Source organism: Nilaparvata lugens, chromosome X (assembly GCF_014356525.2).
Source record: "Nilaparvata lugens isolate BPH chromosome X, ASM1435652v1, whole genome shotgun sequence".
NCBI classification, from domain to species: domain Eukaryota; kingdom Metazoa; phylum Arthropoda; class Insecta; order Hemiptera; family Delphacidae; genus Nilaparvata; species Nilaparvata lugens.
In genome coordinates this window covers 14,206,825-14,227,102 of record NC_052518.1, presented here as the reverse complement: position 1 = coordinate 14,227,102, position 20,278 = coordinate 14,206,825, and the positions used below count along the sequence as shown (strand labels likewise).

Here is a 20,278-nt window from a genome sequence, read left to right as displayed (position 1 = left end):
AAATTAAATGATAGATCAACATTTTTTAGAATTTTTAGTAGCTCACCTCGGTTTACGCATGTGATGGGCAGGAACAGGTTTTACGCCATTTGATGACAGAGCAAAAGATAAACGATTAGCATTTCCTGCAAATTATAAAGAAAAATTATTTTATTTTGCTGTAGATTCGTCTTCTCTCCACTGGTTAATAATAGGTACTATAGATATTCCACGATTAGGAGTAACATTTCACTTACAATGTGTGTTTAAGTTACAGCTGTTTTGCTATAATGCTTTGTTTTCAAGAAATTATGAAAATTTTTCAGGTAACATGAAGGCGAAACAGCTGTGACAAAGAATTTTGAATTGAAATGATAATTGATGACCCAATGAATTGTAGAAATAACGATGATTATTGCAAATTCATATATTTTGTCTGGGTAGGCTCTTTTAATAACTTTATTGAAAAAAATTCTTACAGTACCTAAACCTGAGTCAATTTTTGCTGCGATCTTAGTTGGCAATGCGATGTTAGTTGCTGCTAGATTCCCGAACACAAAACTTAGAACAAGAATGACTGTTTTCACACTTACCGATTGTAGTTTTTTTTTGTTTTAAAGATTACATACTAAGGACTCCAGTTATGGAGTATAAGACAAGTCAGGGTTTGAATTTATCGTCACGAAACCCAGAATGATCTCCGATTGCTTGAGAATCAGCTGTTGGTGACAACTAGCCAATCGGAGGAGGTTTTAGGTGTCCTGACGATAAATGTTGGCCGAAAATAGGAAAGTGTGAAAATGCCATTCTTTCTCACTAGTAAGCTAATGGGTGGCCGTATAGAGGTGAAAAATCCATGGTGTTAGTTATGTGGTCCGAAGTATTGCTATTTTTGTTTAAAACACCAAAATAACTATGAGGACTCATTAATAGCAAAATATGTTTTGATGATGCCAGAAAACAGCTTCTCAATTTGAAACTCGAATGAATTCAAATTTCAATATCAACTCAGGTTTTGTGAAAAACTTGACTAAATATCATTTGCTGATTTCTGAAATTCAAAACCTCTTTCATAACATATAAATGATTTATATTAATAAGTACTGTGGAATTATCATACATGATTTCAGACTAAAACGTTCAATAAATACAACCAGGCGTTTACACATCTTCGTTCTACAAACGAAAATCTATAAATCTTACCTGGCATGACTCTGAGTCCGTAGACAGGCATATGAGCACCAAAGTCGTTCATATCTTTCATACCAGGAGATCCTCTTGGACCATTACCTCTTCCAACCTGAAAAATAAGAATTTTCAAAATTAAAAAAAAAAAAAAATAGGAATAAAGAAACTGTTGTCACACAATACTATTAAAGGGTTTACACATATACAGTAGAGTCTCAAGGGACTCATGATATCAAAAAACCTGACCCTATTTGCTTTGTAAATTCATAAGTACAAGAACACAATTTTCATAAACAGAATAAAATTGGTTTAGCTTGGAAACAGTGTTGATTTATTTTGCTTAGAAATAGATCTTCAATAAACTATTACAGGGTTTTAGATGACATCTCTCAGCATCATCGGATTCATTACCATCACCATCAGAAAAAATCTAGTACTTATACTAAACGTAGTTGAATACGCATTTGACTACGTATCCCACCTGTATTCCACAGGTTATTTATTTACCACTACTGACCAAATTGAAGTATTTAAAAAGAAAGAAATCAAACCTACACCTGCAGTTGAGCTGACTAATTTCAAGGATACAATGGCTTTAATTTGTTTTACCAAAACCTTTTGATTATAAGAATGTAAAATTTGCAAAATTTAATTTATTCTTCCATCAGTCATATTACTTGATGGTCTCGACTTGTACAATGTTTCTATAAGACGAAAGGTATTTCAGTCATCCTAAAAATCAAATGATAAAATCAGATCATTTAATGTATTACGGTAAAGGTACAATATAAATCCCAATGTTGATTTATCAAGGGAAGGAGCATCCAGCAGATGCGACAGGTACAGTGCCCAAAGCTGTACTCTAAAATAAATTAATAATGCATAACAACAGAAACAATTCAACTTTTAATAGGTGGCGCAGGGAAATGGAAAATTTTGAACGTTACAGTTAGCAGCATTGTAGAGTCGGCAGTTGTTCGAAATTTTGATCGAAAAATAAAAATGAATTTGCTTTTGAAATTTATATTGCTTGTGAACATATTCCCATTGAGTAGTCATGGATCTAACAGTTGTGTTGTGTGTGATGTGTAATTTTCCAAAATTAAAACACAAATTGAAATTGTCAACCACTTTTATTATAGTATTATATATTAATAAAAGTGGTCAACCATTTTTCTATAGTAACATATATTAATAGAAGTGGTTGACAATTTCAATTTGTGTTTTAATAATCATGGATCATTAGAGCTGTGTTTAATGTGCAAAAGCTGTGACAGCATTTTATAAAAATCGTGCTAACTGCCACCCAGAGAATATTTTGACAGCATTACCAACTTGGACGTCAAAGATGTGTCCATGTGTGGATATCTTAGAGGCAAGGTGCACCGTACATGTCCTGCAACAATACATCAACTGAGGGGGAACATTGAAAACTAAATCAATGTCATTTCCCAAAATTTGCTAAATTTTTTTATTCCAAAGTTTTCATAACAGGCTGTGAACGCCAAAATGGGAGCACATCTTTCCGATTTCACCTTAAAATCTATAATCAATTTTGGATAATTGTCAAGCCATGATGGTATGCTGTTTACATGCATTTTCGGTCCATCAATAATTTATCAATTTAATAATTACTAGTTCTATGAGTTTATTCGAAGAAATTACATATTATAGAGGACGTTGAGTTTCATTACGTCACCAGTACAGTAAAAAATAATTTAAATAACGCATAAGGCTTGAATAAATGAGAAAATGGGAACAAACTTAGTATACGAAATGGATGGATTCGAATAGGAAGAGATATTTAAAGCTGAATAATTATTACATAGAAGTAGCCTATATAAGGAAGTACAAAATTCTAAAAAAGGAAGAGAAAATAAGAAAGGAAGAAAGGAAAGAGAGAAAGATTGAAAAGAGTGTTTGAATTCACAATCGATTGAAATATTGTAAAAAAATCAAATACACGGTTTCCCACGAAGAGGTTTACACGTTTAATTCCCATTCATGCACCGAACGTTTTCAAATTTTACACAGTTTACAAAGTAGGTTCTGAAAATATTCTTGGAAAATTTTATCTCCCAAATTTTCGTAGGAACAAAATGGAGGCATATTGAAAATTTTACCAATTCGCTTCCTGGAAAAACTACTGTCGCCATTTTGTTTCTACGAAGGTTAGGGAGCTAAAGTTTTCCCAAAATATTTTTATATTTTTAGAACCTGCTTTGTAAACTGTGTAAAATTTAAAAAAGTTCGGTGCATGAATTGGCACGTAATATAAAATTAAACGTGTAAACATCTTCGTGGGACACCGTGCATATAACCAATATTTTAATAGTATGGGTAATATATTCTATCTAATCTAATATTATATCCATATATTACATTATAATATATGGGTATTAATATTCTATCATAGAATTCCAAGGTGGATTCAAAATATTTGGAAGGCATGAGGCTGTGTTAAAATAGAGGCTTGATTGATGTAAACATAAACATAAACATAAACATAAACATAGAACTGACAGCAGATTGTAAATCATATTGTTTTGTTTTCTATGAGGAATAAAGAATTTTTTGAATTGAATTGAATAAATTATGATGTGAGTTGTAATATTGGAAAGACAAGATAATTAAACTTATATTCTCACCGGTAAATTTGGCGGTCTGTACAGGTGAGGTAAAGGTATTCCTGGTTGAGGATTACCAAGGGGATTTGATGGAACATTGGCACCAGGATACTGGTAACATCCTCCTAGTCTCATCCCATACCCATTGCCGTTATACATTGCGTATGGCACATTCGCACAAAGATTCTGAAACAAGATTCGGAGAAATTTTAGTATGAATTCTAAATAAAAAATAAGTTGAATTAATTAAATAAATAATTAGTCTTGTGTGGCATCCGGAAAACTCAAGTCTTCAGAAGGTAATAATTATCAAACTTTTAAAAACATTCCAAAATATCTTTGAACTTTCACTAAATTTTATATCACATGGTTAAGATACTTTGGAGCAAATTATTGATGAGACAGTATATAAATTAATTTACTAACTTTTGCAACCTCGAAAATGTTTGTGAAATTTCTCTTATCCAATTAAAGAAGTTTACTGCCTCCGTTGCCAGCTCTGATACAATAAATTTAGAACTTTAAAAATGAAAATGAAATGCTATAGCTCTTATACAGATAATAGTACCTATATTTGAAAGAAAATAATGGATATGAACTTCATAAAATGGAATTATGCTGTGAAATTAAAATGTAATAAATAAACTTCAGAAAATAGAACTGTTGAATGAAGTATTCAATTTCATTATACACTTCAAAATTCTCTGAATTTCTACTGACAGTGAGACTGAATTTTTAAACAAATATCACACTGTTTTCTGATTCACATCTTAACCACTCATTTCTCATTCAGCATATCTCACTTTCAAAATGTATTGTGTACACTTACAATACACTCTCTGTATACATTTCGGGTGCATTGTACTGAATCAATATGCACAGAGTCCCTTCTTTTTGAACCCCTGTGGTATGGAACTGAAATCAGTTATTTCAATACAGTGTTGTTAACATTAGTCGTCATGGATCTTCCAATCCTACTGGAATTGTACTAGAAAATGGAAATTTCTACTTGATTTTGTTGAGCTATTTGCCTGAGAAAATTGTCTTTGTGTGTTTTCCTAGTACATAAACGTTTGTCTGTTACACTCTATATTATAATCATTTTTCTATAAGTTATAATCATAATAGCATACCAGTGATGATGGAATTGGATTAACAGTTGAAAACTTTCACAGATATAAACACAAATAGACAAAGAATGCATCACCAACTCAAATCAACAACACTACAAAGATGAAAAAAAATTTGAACATTGCGGATAATAATTGACTTACCCTCGTAGTATTTTCTCCCGACCTTTCTCTGCTTTCAACTCGGTCAGCTTTTGATGATAGTAGTTTACAACAGATGATTGGCATTGTCGATACACCAAGCCAAACAGCCATTAGTCGTTTTCACAGCGATATCTCGCCGTCACGACAGGACAGCACAGACTTTATCAGTATTAGAGGAGGCTGTGGCTTACAACGGCGCGTCTACTGTTCACAGAACTTATAGTAGTTTCATAAATACAATGAATATTACCTGCGGAGGGGTTGGAGTGGCAGGATACTGAAGAGTGACTAGTGGAGCACTATTATTGCTTGGAGCACCATTGTTCCATGATGCAGTAGGTTGACTAGGAGCTCCGTTCCCACTGCAATTGAAATTTTTCAAAAAATTATTTATACAAATGAATTGTTATTTACTGAAACATTAGATTGTTATTTGTGCATCGAGGAACTCAAGTTCAATTTATTCCTTCCTGAGGAAGACGACATTGGGCGATAATTTCCCAAAGGGGTAGAAATAAATCACTTTGGTCCCGTGATGCACACCTTATTCTTCTCCACCTACACCAATATTTGTAATATTTAACAACTTAGTGATACTGTGTACAGTCTGATATCTGTAATATGTTTTTTTCATGTTATCTTTCAATTTGTTATTGACTAGTATTAATTGACTTTTTAAATTTTTATTATGCAAGAATGGAAATAAAACTATTTATTATTATTATGATATTACTGCACACTATAATGGTTATTTGCTCAAAAAAATTGCCTCAACATTACCTTCTACCCATTTTTCCTATTTCCATTTTCGTCATTTTTTATGTCAAGCGCCCAGCTTTTTAGTCGTTCGATAAATAATTCATCAGTCCGTTAAAAATATCAAATCGCTAAACATCAAAGTTGTGTTTCTCAGTCACACTTTGAATTTAACAAGTCTGTAAAATCTCTCGGTCGACCAAAGTGCCAAAATCGGGCCTGCAAATACGAAACTCTACCGAATTTACATCAAGCCATTGTAACATGAATTAAACTATGGAGAGATCTATTACATAATATTAAAGTCAAATGCGATAACATAACCTAGCAACAAAGGCAACAAATAACATGAGATGTTTGTGGAATAACATTTTGAAAAAGCAGCTGTTTATGAAAATCTGAAGTTTACACTTGGGCTGTTATGCTTTTCTACATTGTTTCCAGATTCATTGAACTGATAGAAATCCTTTAGGTTGCCTAAAGGTAACCGCATAGCAAGGAGGTAATGATAGGGGATAGAGGTGGAGGTGTAATCGCATATTGAGGATTAACGCGCTGTTTTCTCACGCGGCTTTCCTTCTTTATAATTCTGCTACTCCTCTTGTATAGATATTTAGAGTTGGTGATAGTGAAACTTATCATGATATCAATATATTATCTTAAAACCTATCAATCACGGAGAAGCAACGCCCACAAATACCAACTCGATTGCCTTCGCGAGGCTTCTTGGTAAACCACACGATAATCCTCTATCTCAACCTCGCATTTTGGTGAGGTACATGATTCTGGCTGCGACACAACACGTTAACGTCACACCTTCAAGTGGGCCCTGCTTTTCGCATATCCCGTGAGGTTTGACACGCGAACTACTACCCATCAGCACTGCCAAGTCGGTAGGCGAGTATCAGAGGAGTTTAGCCTGGATTGCAGTGGAACCACCACTGTCCAGTTCCGGCGGTACGTGGACCTGGCCAGGTCCCTGACGTATCCTCTAACGTCTCAACAGGCCAGGAAAACTACCCGTGGTTCCCAATTGTATATACATCTCCAGGGTGGGCGCTTGCAAGTCCACCACACATGCGCCCAAAAGGGGACGGGAGCGTTTCGGAAAGAAGCACCAGTGAGAGGGGTTTTTCGACATGTTATGATGCTATTTCCAGAGATGGAGGCGCTACCCGAGTCCCACAGTCTGCCCTATGGGGACAGTATGTCTGCTACTACCAGAGAAGGGGGGTACCCTGATTCCGCTAGTCTGACCTCTCACTGACTAACCCTGAAACTCCACCGGAGGATCCTTCACTGTGCCCAGCTACTCCCTGACACGGAGAGTTCAGGAAACTTGATCAAGCCATAGTCTGGAGCCTTCCCCCAGCCGTACACCCATAAGCCAGGCTACTTCTAGGCTCGGAGTCACACAGTCATTACGTGTGCTATGGTTCCCCCTGGTTGGCGGTTTTCCCTTCACCATGAGAACCAGCCCCAATTGGGAGATCCAGTACTTCCGGAGACACGGTGGCAAGGAACGAACCCCAATTGAGCCCAAGCTCCAGCTAAAGGTAGAGGGAGAGGTCAAAGTCGAAATAGGTCAATGTAAACACACGTCTTGTGTTATAGGCGCCCGCATGGGGAGGAGGTCATGAGTCGTGGTAGAGGTTTACCGCGCTGTTTACATCGACCTCCTCAGCATGCGGGCACCCCATAACAAACGATGTATTTAATTTATATTCAGGTACCATTATCTCGACCGTTACCTCTCCCTCTACGCCGACTTCTACCCCCTTATTATGCGAGCATCCATGAGTAGAGGTAGAGGGAGAGGTCAAGGTTGAGATAGATGTAGAGGGAGCATAGAATATTCAGGAGGGTCAACGTGCTGCTTTCACATGCTGCTTTGCTTTACCGTTAAAGCTTTAGATCTAGTGATGGTAGAAAATGAAAATGAGATTTATTCTCCTTTTGCATAACAAATTTTTTTTATAAAGAATCTTATCTTAGAATTAAAGTGGCAGCAATTGTGTATAGGCGCTGCCAGCGTCACGAATCTTAGTTACATAAATTAAATACTATATAGTTGCTATTCTTAAAAACTTGAGCAAAGTATTATACGGCCATTGCGGTACAAGTTTATATTCATGTGTGAACAATGATAAAACATAATTTAGAAAAACAAAACAAAAGCGCAGTGTTATTAGGATGTTGACTTAGCAGTTGATCATTTCTATGAAATTATATACAGAGCCTTCTCATTGCATGTACAAAAATTTAATAATAAAATTAAATCTAAATTCCCCTCATGGTTCACTAGAGATATTATTCAATTAATCAAACAGAAAAAAATGTGCACGAAAAATGACTTTTTCTAGATATTATCGTAGTAAATTTGTTGAACTGAGAGCCACTATTAAAATTAGAATCAATAATTCTTATAAAGACTATATAGCTAATCTACAGAGTAATATAGATTCGAATATTAAACATTTCTGGAACTATATTGGTAGTAAAAGGGAATCTAGATCAAAGAGCTATTGTTTGGAAATGGATGGGGTTAAGTATGTTGGTGCTGATGTGCCAAAGGCATTTGCGCATCATTTCTCATCCATCTATGATGTCATAGGAGGTGATCGCGATAATGCTGCTGCTCAACATGTAAACCGCAATAACAGTAATCGTGATTTCGATTTACCAGTATTTTCCATACCTTTCAGCCAATCAAGTCAATACCGCAGTTGATGGACTTAAGGCTACGCGTTCAGTTGGACCTGATGGCGTTCCTGCCTACATTATAAAGGGTTGTAAGAACATACTTATGAAACCACTGCGATTTATTTTTAATTTATCTTTGAAAACTAATAAATACCCCACGAAATGGAAAACTGCCTGTATAACACCAGTTTTCAAATCAGGTCAACCCAATATCATTTCCAATTTTCGACCTATTTCTATTTTGGACTCTCCTGATAAGGTCTTTGAATCTGCTCTATACAGAATAGTTTTTGATCATGTGAAGCATGTAACATGTAACCCTTTTTCAACATGGCTTCATACCCAGAAGATCAACTGTGAGTAATTTGCTGACTTTCACACAGTTTGTTTCCTCTCACCTTGACATGCAAGGCCGTGTAGATGTAATATATTTAGATTTCAAGAAAGCATTTGATTCAGTTAATTTTAATGTATTATTAGATAAATTAATTACGTATGAGTTTTCACCTGACTTAATTGAATTATTTCGTAGCTATTTGGTTGATAGAGTTTCCCATGTAAAGTACAATAATCACACATCTGAAAACTATAATAACCCCACCGGAGTCCCACAAGGATCTAATCTTGAGCCTCTTTTGTTTCTTCTTTTAATTAATGATCTCCCTGATTGCATTAAAGAATCTGAAATCCTGATATTTGCAGATGATGTAAAACTTTATAGGCCAATAAAAAGCATTGATGATTGTGTCAGATTGCAGGACGATCTTGATCGAGTTAACCTTTGGTGTTGTCAGAACAGACTTACGTTGAATGTATCTAAAACTAAATTTATGGTGTATACAAGGCAGATGAATTTTCAGAACCATTTATATACATTGGGAGGTGACAATCTTGAGTGTGTTAATAACATCCGAGATCTTGGAGTTATCATGGACCCAAGACTTGATTTCAAGAACCACATTAATTTATACCCTAGGTAGTGCTAATAAATTACTGGGTTTTATATTTCGCAATACCAAACCATTCACTAATTGTGATGTTAGTTTAAGAATATTTAATGCACTAGTTCCCAGTAAACTTGAATATGCTGCAGTAGTTTGGGGGCCTTATAATGTGACAGACATTCATGAAATTGAAAAAATTCAAAATAGAATTCTGAGACATTTATACATAAAAAATTAATTGCTTTTGTCCCTTTAATTTCCCAACTAGTGAGTTAAGATCAATATTTAAAGTGCACTCTCTAGAATTACGCAGATCTGTAAATGCTCTATTGCTATTATTCAACATTTTAAATCATAAAGTTCATATTCCATCATTCATAAATTTATTTAATTTCAATGTACCTTATGCTAGGCCTAGAAAAAATATATTGTTCAACATCCCTTTTGTGAGAACTACTCATCACTATAATTCGTTTCTTATTAAAAATCTAAGATTATAAAATACTTTGAATCAACATATAGATCCGTTTTCGAACTCATTTAATGTCTTTAAGAAAAATTGTGAAATGAATTTATCTTGTAGCTCGTTTGAGTCATAAAATGTTATGAGCTCTGGCTGAAACTATTTTTGTTTTCTTTATCTTTATTATTAATTTTTATTATTATTTCAATTTTTGATTTACTTTTTATCTTATTCTCTTCTATAATTTTTCCATAATATTTTTCATCTTTTAAGTTTTCTTTATTATGTAGTATGGTTATCTATTAATTGTGTAAAAAAGGCTCTTCATGGTATTGTCTGTGAGCCTTTATATGTATATGTATGTCAATAAATAAATAAAAAATTTCTGATGAATTTACGGTGGATTTTCGGACAGGTAGTCTATGAGTAGCACTCACATCACTTTCTCTAAAGTTCAAGTTTATTTTCTCAGCTATGTGTTTCAAATCCTCGAGCGGAGACCTATGAGTTGCATCAAGACAGTGAATTTCTACCGTATTGTTCAAGATCATTAATCTGCATACTAAGATCGTTAATGATAATATCCTTAGCGCTAATTTGTTTGTTCAGTTTGGAAATCTCACTAGTCAAGTTTTTATTTTCGGTACGTAGCACTTGAGAAGTTCTCATTGAGAAGTTCATAATATTTAGAGGAGATGAGCACCTGACTCGCCTGTACAGAATTAACAGTCGTTTCAATACTTGCTAATTTAGTGTTCAAAGAATGGAGTATTGTACGAATTTCCGGATCATTAACATTATCTCTAGGGGTTTCATTACCTGGAGATGCGATCCCTGTTGCCCCTTTCGAGTTTTTACACACATGCAAACAACGCCATTTCTTTCGCTCGTCCTCCGACATACGACGATATGTAGATTCTTAGAGACTGCACCCAAAATGAAATTTATCATTACACCCTAAACAAGTAACGACGTCACCTGATGCTGGCAGAGAACTGTTGCAATAATAACACTGCTCCATCACAATTAATGAATAATAATAGATAATAGGGTTACCACATAGGTCGAGGGAGAGATCAAGTTAAAGATAGAGATGCCTCAATATACAAATACATGATTATGTATTATGGGCGCCATCATAGTGAGGAGATCGAGGTCCCTTTGAAGACTTCCGATTTTGTGTTTCCGAACAGTCTATCGTGCGGTGCTTCCCCGTGATTGGACGGTTCAAGGCCCATATATTGATATCTTGGAAAATTTCACCATCACTAGCTCTGATACGGTAGCCATTAAGGGAATTCCCTTCACACTCCCCCACAGTTTAAAAAAGAGCTGTTGTTCCTTCGTCTCAAATTATATGGCGAGGTTCTTGTGATGGTTTGATCCCTACCCCCGGGCACATGAGATGGGTCATCCTCCTCCGACTCTGGTACTTCCTGCTCCAGGTTGTCTTCCTCCTCCTGTTCATCTATAACCTCTTCAGCAACGTGACTGGAACTTAGTCTCTCCTGATCCTTGGGTTTGAGGCAAGGTTTCAAGCGGTTCACGTGAACGTTGCTGATACGAGAACCGTATGATAGGAGCACCATCTTGATCTGGCGACCATCGGGCAAGATCACCATATAGTTCACTGGGGACATCTTCTTACTCACTTCAAATGGTCCTACCCAGGGGAGATGGAATTTACTCGATTGATCTGGCGACCATCGGGCAAGATCACCATATAGTTCACTGGGGACATTTTCTTACTCACTTCAAATGGTCCTATCCAGGGGAGATGGAATTTACTCGATTGATCTGGCGACCATAGGGCAAGATCACCATATAGTTCACTGGGGACATCTTCTTACTCACTTCAAATGGTCCTACCCAGGGGAGATGGAATTTACTCGATTGATCTGGCGACCATCGGGCAAGATCACCATATAGTTCACTGGGGACATTTTCTTACTCACTTCAAATGGTCCTATCCAGGGGAGATGGAATTTACTCGATTGATCTGGCGACCATCGGGCAAGATCACCATATACTTCACTGGGGTCATCTTCTTACTCACTTCAAATGGTCCTATCCAGGGGAGATGGAATTTACTCGATTGATCTGGCGACCATCGGGCAAGATCACCATATAGTTCACTGGGGACATCTTGTTACTCACTTCAAATGGTCCTACCCAGGGAAGATGGAATTTACTCGATTCTCCAAGCTTGAATGCGGACTTGTGCAGATAAACTGCATCTCCAGCTTTAAATTCGCTTGGTTTCCTGCCTTTATTAGCGGTTATAAGCTGTTTATCTGAAGTTTTAAAGGTGAAGCAAAGCCGATTGTGAAAGCAGCGCGTTAACCCTCCTGAAAATACGATGCTCCCTCCACCTCTATCTCGACCTTGACCTCTCCCTCTACTTCTACCCTAGGATGCTTGCATAGAGAGGAGGTAGAGGGAGAGGTCGCGATCGAGATGGAGGTACCTCAATCTAACAAAAAAATTTGTAATGAGGTTATCACGTATAAAATTGGATCGAAAACTTTTACTCGAAGGCTCAACTCACATTTACGTGACTCAGGTCGAGAAGAGACTCGACTCTAGTCGACTCTAGTCTCCACGACTGTCACCATTTGAAAACACATGTTCTCGACTAGAATCGAGTCTCTTCTCGACCTGAGTCGCGTAAGTGTGAGTTGGACCTAAATGAATAGTTTGAAAACAGATTAATGAGATATTAGCTCATTTTTTAATGTAATTTTGATAATGGAATTTTGTGATGAGGTCGAGGTAAACATCGCGGTAAACCTCTACCACGACCTCCTTACCATGCGGGATGAGCTCATTACACAACATGTATTTGTGTTACATTGAGACACCTCTATCTCGACCTCGACCTCTAGCGCTACCTCCTGATTATGGGAGCACGCTGAGATACCGGTACACATGAGGACATCCCCTATAAAAAGTGATGTTTTGAATATTACAGTCATGAGCTAATTATTCTCATTAATCTGTTTCAAACTATTCATTTAGAGCGAGCGTTTCTCGATCTCATTTAATAAGTGAATATTAAAAATATCAATATGATATGTAAGTGATGTGAAATAAGAACATTTTTCAAGATAGAACACGTTCTTTTTAGCAGTGACGATTTTTTGACATGTTGTTGGTCACCTTCAGACTAAGGAGACTCTGAGTTTTCTCAAAAGTGTTTTCAATTCAAAGTTTAGAATAATAGTGGGAAACAATGGATTGACAATACATGAAATAAGAATCAAGACAAGAAGATGAGAAATTCTAATGAAAAACTACTACACTTACTTATTGCATTGAGGACTATAATACATTTGGAGAGCAGGTTGTGGATAAGTCATGTTACAGTCATTGCCGCTGTAGGGATTTATACCTGGAATACAGACAATATTATAATATTATTTCCATAGAATTTGGACAAGAATTCACTATGAAAAAAATATATTTGTCCACATTATATACTGTATATTGCAAAAAAATGGTTACATAGAGAAACGATAGCATAATATCTTATGCTATCCTTTTCTTTGGTAATACTAGGAGATTGAAGTGACATAAAAATTGAACTTTCAGCATTTATTTACCACATTATAAGATAGAATAATCAGTGATGATCAGAAAGCGAAGGAGGAAGGTTGTTATTGTGCGGGGGCTCGTTATCTAGCTAGAAGATAGATCAATCGGACTCTGTTGTACAATTGTGAAGTGTGCTGTCAGGAATAGTTATTATTTCTTCACTAAATTTAAAGCAGAATACTCTCACAGTTGCTTCAGTTATTGTGAAAAAAACTCTGTTACTTCGTACAAAATTATAGTAAAAATGTCGTGCAAAGTATGTTCGAAGTCCGTTCGGGATAGTGATGCAATAACCTCTAGTGACTGTTATGTCAGTGTACACAATAAATGTGCAAATATCACTGCAGAGGATTCCAAATTCATCAAATCGCAAAACAAAATTTGGAGATGTCAACAATGTTCGAAGGAAAGGAGTAAAAGTATGGTAGAAGGACAGCGAGTTGACTCTGAGAGACGTGGTAAGTATTCTAAATAACATACGTGAGGATAACAAGAGAATGGAAAGGGACCTTGGTGCTTCAATTGAGGTTTGTCACGTTGCGTTAGAGAAATTAAAAAAATCATATGAATCACAAAATAAAAAGTTGGACTCTTGTTTCAAAACTATTGAATCAATTACTAGTGAAGTGACTCAGTTGAGGAGTGAAAACGCGATTCTAAAAGGACAAGTAGAAGATTTAGAGCAGCATTCAAGAATCAACATGATTGAGGTAAGAGGAATCCCGAAAAACGCAAATGAGGATTTAGACTCGATAATATGCAAAATGAGTGAGGTCACAAGATAATTCCCGATTCTATTGATGTTTGTCACAGAACTGCTGCGAGAAATAAACGTCCTGAAACACCACCAATCCTAGAGTGAAGTTCGTTAGGAGGAAGGATAAGGAGGAAATAATGAAGAAAAGAAGAATTGAAAGAGACTTCTCCACCAGACATATGGACCTACCAATGGATACTCCGATTTATATAAACGAATGTTTATTGCCGAATAGAAGAAGAGTGTTTGCTGCCGCAAAAAATGCTGTGAGAGAAGGACGTTTGAAATTTTTGTGGATAAGGAATTGCAAAATACTGATACGGAAGGAAGAAGGAAGCCCAGTCATCGAATTAAAGTCAGAAGAGCAGCTACGCAATATTACTACTAAAAAATAAATTCTCGCTGAAGCAAGTGCCAGGTTTGTTAGATTCCATTTATCAGTTATTTTATCGGTTCTAGATCAATTTAAATTTGTAGTATTTTCAACACATTTTAATGCAAGAGTCACATGAAATAGTTATTATACAACAGAATATTAGAAGTTTGAGGAAAAATTATGATAATTTGATAGTGAGTATGTTGCAATTGGACTTTAAACCACTTTGAATTATTATTCTAACAGAAATATGGATAAAAGAAAGCGAAGTAAATTGTTATAAAATTGAGGGTTATACTAGTGTAGGTGCTTCTTAACAATGATTATCGGGCTGGTGGAACCTTAATTTATCTGAGTAATGATATTAAATACGAGGAAACAAAGATTGATTTCTTATCTGCTTATTGTGTTTACTGTCAATGTTCATTCAACAACTTCACTTTTTCTATGCTTGCGAGGAAATGCTTTGCTACGAGGAAACAAAGATTGATTTCTTATCTGCTTATTGTGTTTACTGTCAATGTTCACTCAACAACTTCACTTTTTCTATGCTTGCTGTATAAATGCTATCAAGGCTCTTAAAATGCTCTTCAAGGCTATTTATAAACGAATTAAATGAATACCTGCTTGAAAAAGATGAGATAGGGAATTATAAGAAGCCTTTTTTATTGTGGGGGATATGAATCTGAATATTTTATCAAATGACTACAATATAGATGAATATAGGATGGTAATGAGTACATATGGATTCGAATCACTAAAGGCGAATATTAAGTTAGATATATACTGTAAAGCATAGTATATGCTTTCTTATTAGTTTTTCTTATAAGTTTTTCTTATTGTATTCAAAAATTAAGCTTGATAAATTATCTACACTTTTTGTTAAGTGGAATTTTGTGATATTCCCAATAGTTCCTGAGATATTCACTCTTGAAGGTGTGCAATTGTTGAAATAACATGTAATCATTATATGTCAAAAATACAATTAAAATTTGGTGGCATGAGTTTGGAAGGCAATGTGCATGGAAATAGTAAAAATAATGTAAGCAGAATTAATTATCACTTAATTGTATCTTGTCTACAACAGACTGGAGAGCCGTATTGGGAAATTAGGAAAATCGCGATGTTGAATATAAATGGGATAAATTCATAAAATATTTACAGGTATCTATTAAAAATCCATCAAGATGGAACAAGTCCAGAATATAAGAAAATTGAAACCAAGATCGGAATGTATTACAGAAGATTTGATGAGGAAGATTAATTTTAGAAATACAGTATTTTATTTAAGAACCATTGCAAACAGCCGAACAATATTATCTTGAGAACAGAATACATCTATTATAGGAATAGAATTATTTAAACAGTGTATTATACAAAACAAAATTATTTTATAAAAATGTTTGAAACGAATAGGAATAGTATTAAGGATAAGTGGAAAACCGTCAATAGGCTTCTGGGCAATATCAAATCCAAGAATAATTTGTAGTCCAGTCAAGGAAAGGTTATAGAGGGAAAAGTTGAGAAGACAATTTTTGACCACGCAGTTCTTTTAAGGGTAGTAAGGAGGTAAACATATTAAAAATCCCCACCCCTAACGCCTGTGCTAAGGGGGTGGGGGTGGTTAAAAGTTACCATTTTTTGATTTCCCGCATAAAACTCAAAAACTATGTATCCTAAGGACTTGACTGTCATATAACAAATTAAAGCTTACATAATTTCCTACAATATTCATTCTACAACTTTTTTTATCTCCTCTAGTTTTCAAGATATCCGCTTTTAAAGGTGTGACTTTTTAAAAAAACACGTTTGCCACCAATTATTTTTTCTTTTTTTGCTCTTATAACTTTTTAAAAATTGATGGGATAAATCCATATTGATTATAAGCTTATATAGCATTAAATTCTCTTCAATTTGATGTATGATTTCACACTTTTACGAATTTCCCTACACCTTTTGCACCAACTTTAGTGTTGAGTGTGAAATCTCCATTTTTGCAACAATAGACCAATTGACAAAGTAATTTGAAGGGAATGTTTTAAACAAAACATTTGACTTTGCAGCTTTGAGACTAGTTAGCAGGAGAACATATTAAAAGTCCCCATTCCTAACTCATGTGCTAAGGGGATGAGGGTGGTTTAATAGTTGCATTTTTCAGCGTTTTGCTTCCACGCTCATATCTTGAGAACAATGCAATCAACCAACACAAGTAACTATTCAAAAATTAAGCTTGATAAATTATCTACACTTTTTGTTAAGTGGAATTTTGTGATATTCCCAATAGTTCCTGAGATATTCACTCTTGAAGGTGTGCAATTGTTGAAATAACATGTTTTTATGCAATGTTTTGCTCTTTCAGGGCTTATAACTCTCAAACAAAGCATTGTAAAAATAATTACTCATCGTAGGTTTGCAAAGCATTAAATTCTTTTTAAAATGATGTATTATTTCACTATTCAAAGTTTTTCTTCATTGTTATAGCAGCTTCAATGTAATTGAAATTTTAAATAACTTGAAATGTTCATTGCTGCATCAATTGATCGTTTGTCAATAACATTTGAATGGGGTGTCTGTGACACTGTTTTTGACATTGCAGCTTCATTTGGACTTGTAAGTAGGTGAACAAAGCAAAAGTGCACATCTTTATCCCCTCTGTTGAAGGTGTGGAACCGCTGAGTTGACACTTGTTGCAGCAATGAAAATTTCAACCCCTACATTGAAGCTTCTATAACAATGAAAGGACAACTTGGAATAGTAAAATAATACATCATTTCGAAGAGAATTCAATGCACTACAAACCTACGATAGTCATCAGTTTTTATGATGCATTGTAGGAGAGTTATGAGCCCCGAAAGAGCAAAAATTGGATAAAAACTTGTTATTTCAACAATTACACACCTTCAAAAGCGAATATCTCGGGAACTATTGGGAATATCACAAAATTCCACTAAACAAAAAGTGTAGAGAATTTATCAAGCTTCATTTTTGAATCGTTAGTTATGTTGGTTGGACGCTTTGCTCTCAAGATATGAGCGTGGAAGCAGAACGCTGAAAAATGCAACTTTTAAACCATCATCATCCACTACCTCCGTAAACAAAGCCGTAGTGCATTCGTGTGACGTCAGCACAGGTAGGGCTCCTAAACCAATCAAAACACTAACTGATATAGATCAGCTGAAATAAACGAATTTTTATTGGTTTAGGAGCCCTACCTGTGCTGACGTGTGACGTCACACGAATGCACTACGGCTTTGTTTACGGAGGTAGTGCCTCATCCTTTAACACATGAGTTAGGAATGAGGACTTTTGATATGTTCTCCACCTAACTAGTCTCAACAAAGCTGCAAAGTAAAAAATTTCGTTTAAAACACTTTCTCCAAATTCCTTTGTCAAGTGGTCTATTGTTGCAAAAATGAAGATTTCACACTCAACACTAAAGCTGTTGCAAAAGGTGTAGGGAAATATTCGTAAAAGTGTGAAATTATACATCAAATTCAAGAGAATTTATTGCTCTATAAGCTTATAATCAATATGGATCTTTCACATCGATTTTTGAAAATTTAAAAGAGCAAAAATAGAAAAAATAATTGGTGGCAAACGTGTTTTTTACTTTCCTTGCCCTACTACCATAGGTAAGGAAAGTATTGCTTTCCAAAAAAAATTAAGGTACCCCAATTTCAAGTTTTCTATACGTTTCAAGGTCCCCTGAGTCCAAAAACATGATTTTTGGGTATTGGTCTGTGTGTGTGTATGTGTGTGTGTATGTGTGTATGTGTGTGTGTGTGTGTGTATGTCTGTGAACACGATAACTCCATTCCTAATTAACCGATCGACTTGAAATTTTAAACTTAAGGTCCCTATACCATGAGGACCCGACAATAAGAAATTCAATAAAATTCAATTCAAGATGGCGGAAAAAATGGCGGATAATTACTAAAAAACCATGTTTTTCACGTTTTTCTCGAAAATGGCTCTAACGATTTTCTTCAAATTTATATCATGGATAACTATTTATAAACCCTATCAACTAGCATAAGTTTCATTTCTGGGAAAATTTCAGGAGCTCCGTAATATTCTTGAGAAAAATGGCGGATAATGACTAAAAATCCATGTTTTTCACCGTTTTCTCGAAAACTGCTCTAACGATTTACTTCAAATTCATACCATGGATAGATATTCATAAGCACTATCAACTGGCATGAGTCTCATTTCTGGGAAAATTCCATGAGCTCCGTAATATTCTTGAGAAAAATGGCGGATAATGACCAAAAACCAGGTTTTTCACGGTTTTCTCGAAAACGGCTCTAACGATTTTCTTCAAATTCAAGCCATGGGTAGCTATTCATAAGTCCTATCAAATGACATGAGTTTTTTCCTTGGAAAATTGCAGGAGCTCCGTAATATTCTTGAGAAAAATGGCGGATAATTACTAAAAAACCATGTTTTTCACGATTTTTTCAAAATAACTTGACCGATTTTTTTCAAATTCATACTCTGTATAGTTATTTATCAGCTCTATTAACTGGCATGAGTCTCCTTTCTGGGAAACTAATGGGGGGTCCACCCCATCCTTGAGAAATGGACTTTGTAACCTCCTTCTCGTGCATGAGGTAGGTAGGTAGAGCAGTTCATAAAAAGAACACATAGTCGAGATATTTCATCTGTAGAACAGCTGTATTGACGACTTTAAAAAAATGACGACTAAAAAAATCATTTAATTTCACAATTTACACAAAGGAAAAAGTACTCTGAAAAAAAATTATATATACACATATACAAAAGTCTGATCGTAGTTTCGAATATGAGCAAGGAAAGTTGTGTGAGTGTACCACACCAGATTTTATTTTAAATGTCACACCTTCAAGAGCAGATATCTCGAAAACTAGAGGAGATAAAAAAAGTTATAGAATGAATATTGTAGGAAATTATGTAAGCTTTAATTTGTTATGTGACAGTCAAGTCCTTAGGATACATAGTTTTTTAGTTTTATGCGGGAAACCAAAAAATTGTATCTTTAAACCACTCTCACCCCCTTAGCACAGGGGGTAGGGGTGGGGACTTTTGATATGTTGACCTCCTTACTACCCACAACAGAAATGTGGGCTCAAAAATTGTCTTCCAAACATTTCCCTCTATACCCTTTTTTGAGCATTCATTGCCTGGACTTCTCAAAGATGAGATAGTGTTACAGAATGGTGAAATAGTAAAAGAACCAAAACAAATTGTTAACAACGTTAATAATTTTTTTCTTACAGTTGTGCAAAATATTAAATCAAACATGGAACATTTTTAAGATATGAGTGAGACACATGAAGCAATTTTCCCAATTGTTAGTCCAGTAAATTCTATTTTCTTAAATCCAATCTCGATGAATGAACTGCAAAATATCATAAAAGAATTCATTCAATTGAGCACGAACTGCTCTTGGAAAAGTTGAACAAGGTGGGAATAAGGGGTGTAACAAACGATTGGTTTGGAAGCTATTTAGGAGACAGATATCAGCAGGTTCGAATTAATAATTATGATGAACTCAGCGATTCAGGATTAATACGATTTGGAATACCTCAAGGGTCGGTACTTTCCTGTATCCTATTTCTGGTATTTGTAAATGATCTTT

The 20,278-nt window shown here is 35.2% G+C and overlaps 1 protein-coding gene across 2 annotated transcripts in view; it reads right to left on the bottom strand.

Annotated features, from left to right (window-relative positions):
• LOC111044901 (cAMP-regulated phosphoprotein 21) overlaps positions 1-20,278 on the bottom strand; it is a 182,091-nt gene that overhangs the window by 4,350 nt on the left and 157,463 nt on the right. For both annotated transcript variants that reach the window (XM_039442476.1, XM_039442475.1), the window contains 5 exons: positions 13,241-13,325; positions 5,319-5,430; positions 3,816-3,980; positions 1,183-1,279; positions 47-125 (listed from right to left, as the gene is read on the bottom strand). In XM_039442476.1, coding sequence (XP_039298410.1) covers positions 47-125; positions 1,183-1,279; positions 3,816-3,980; positions 5,319-5,430; positions 13,241-13,325 — 538 coding nt within the window. The remainder of the gene's footprint in view (positions 1-46; positions 126-1,182; positions 1,280-3,815; positions 3,981-5,318; positions 5,431-13,240; positions 13,326-20,278) is intronic.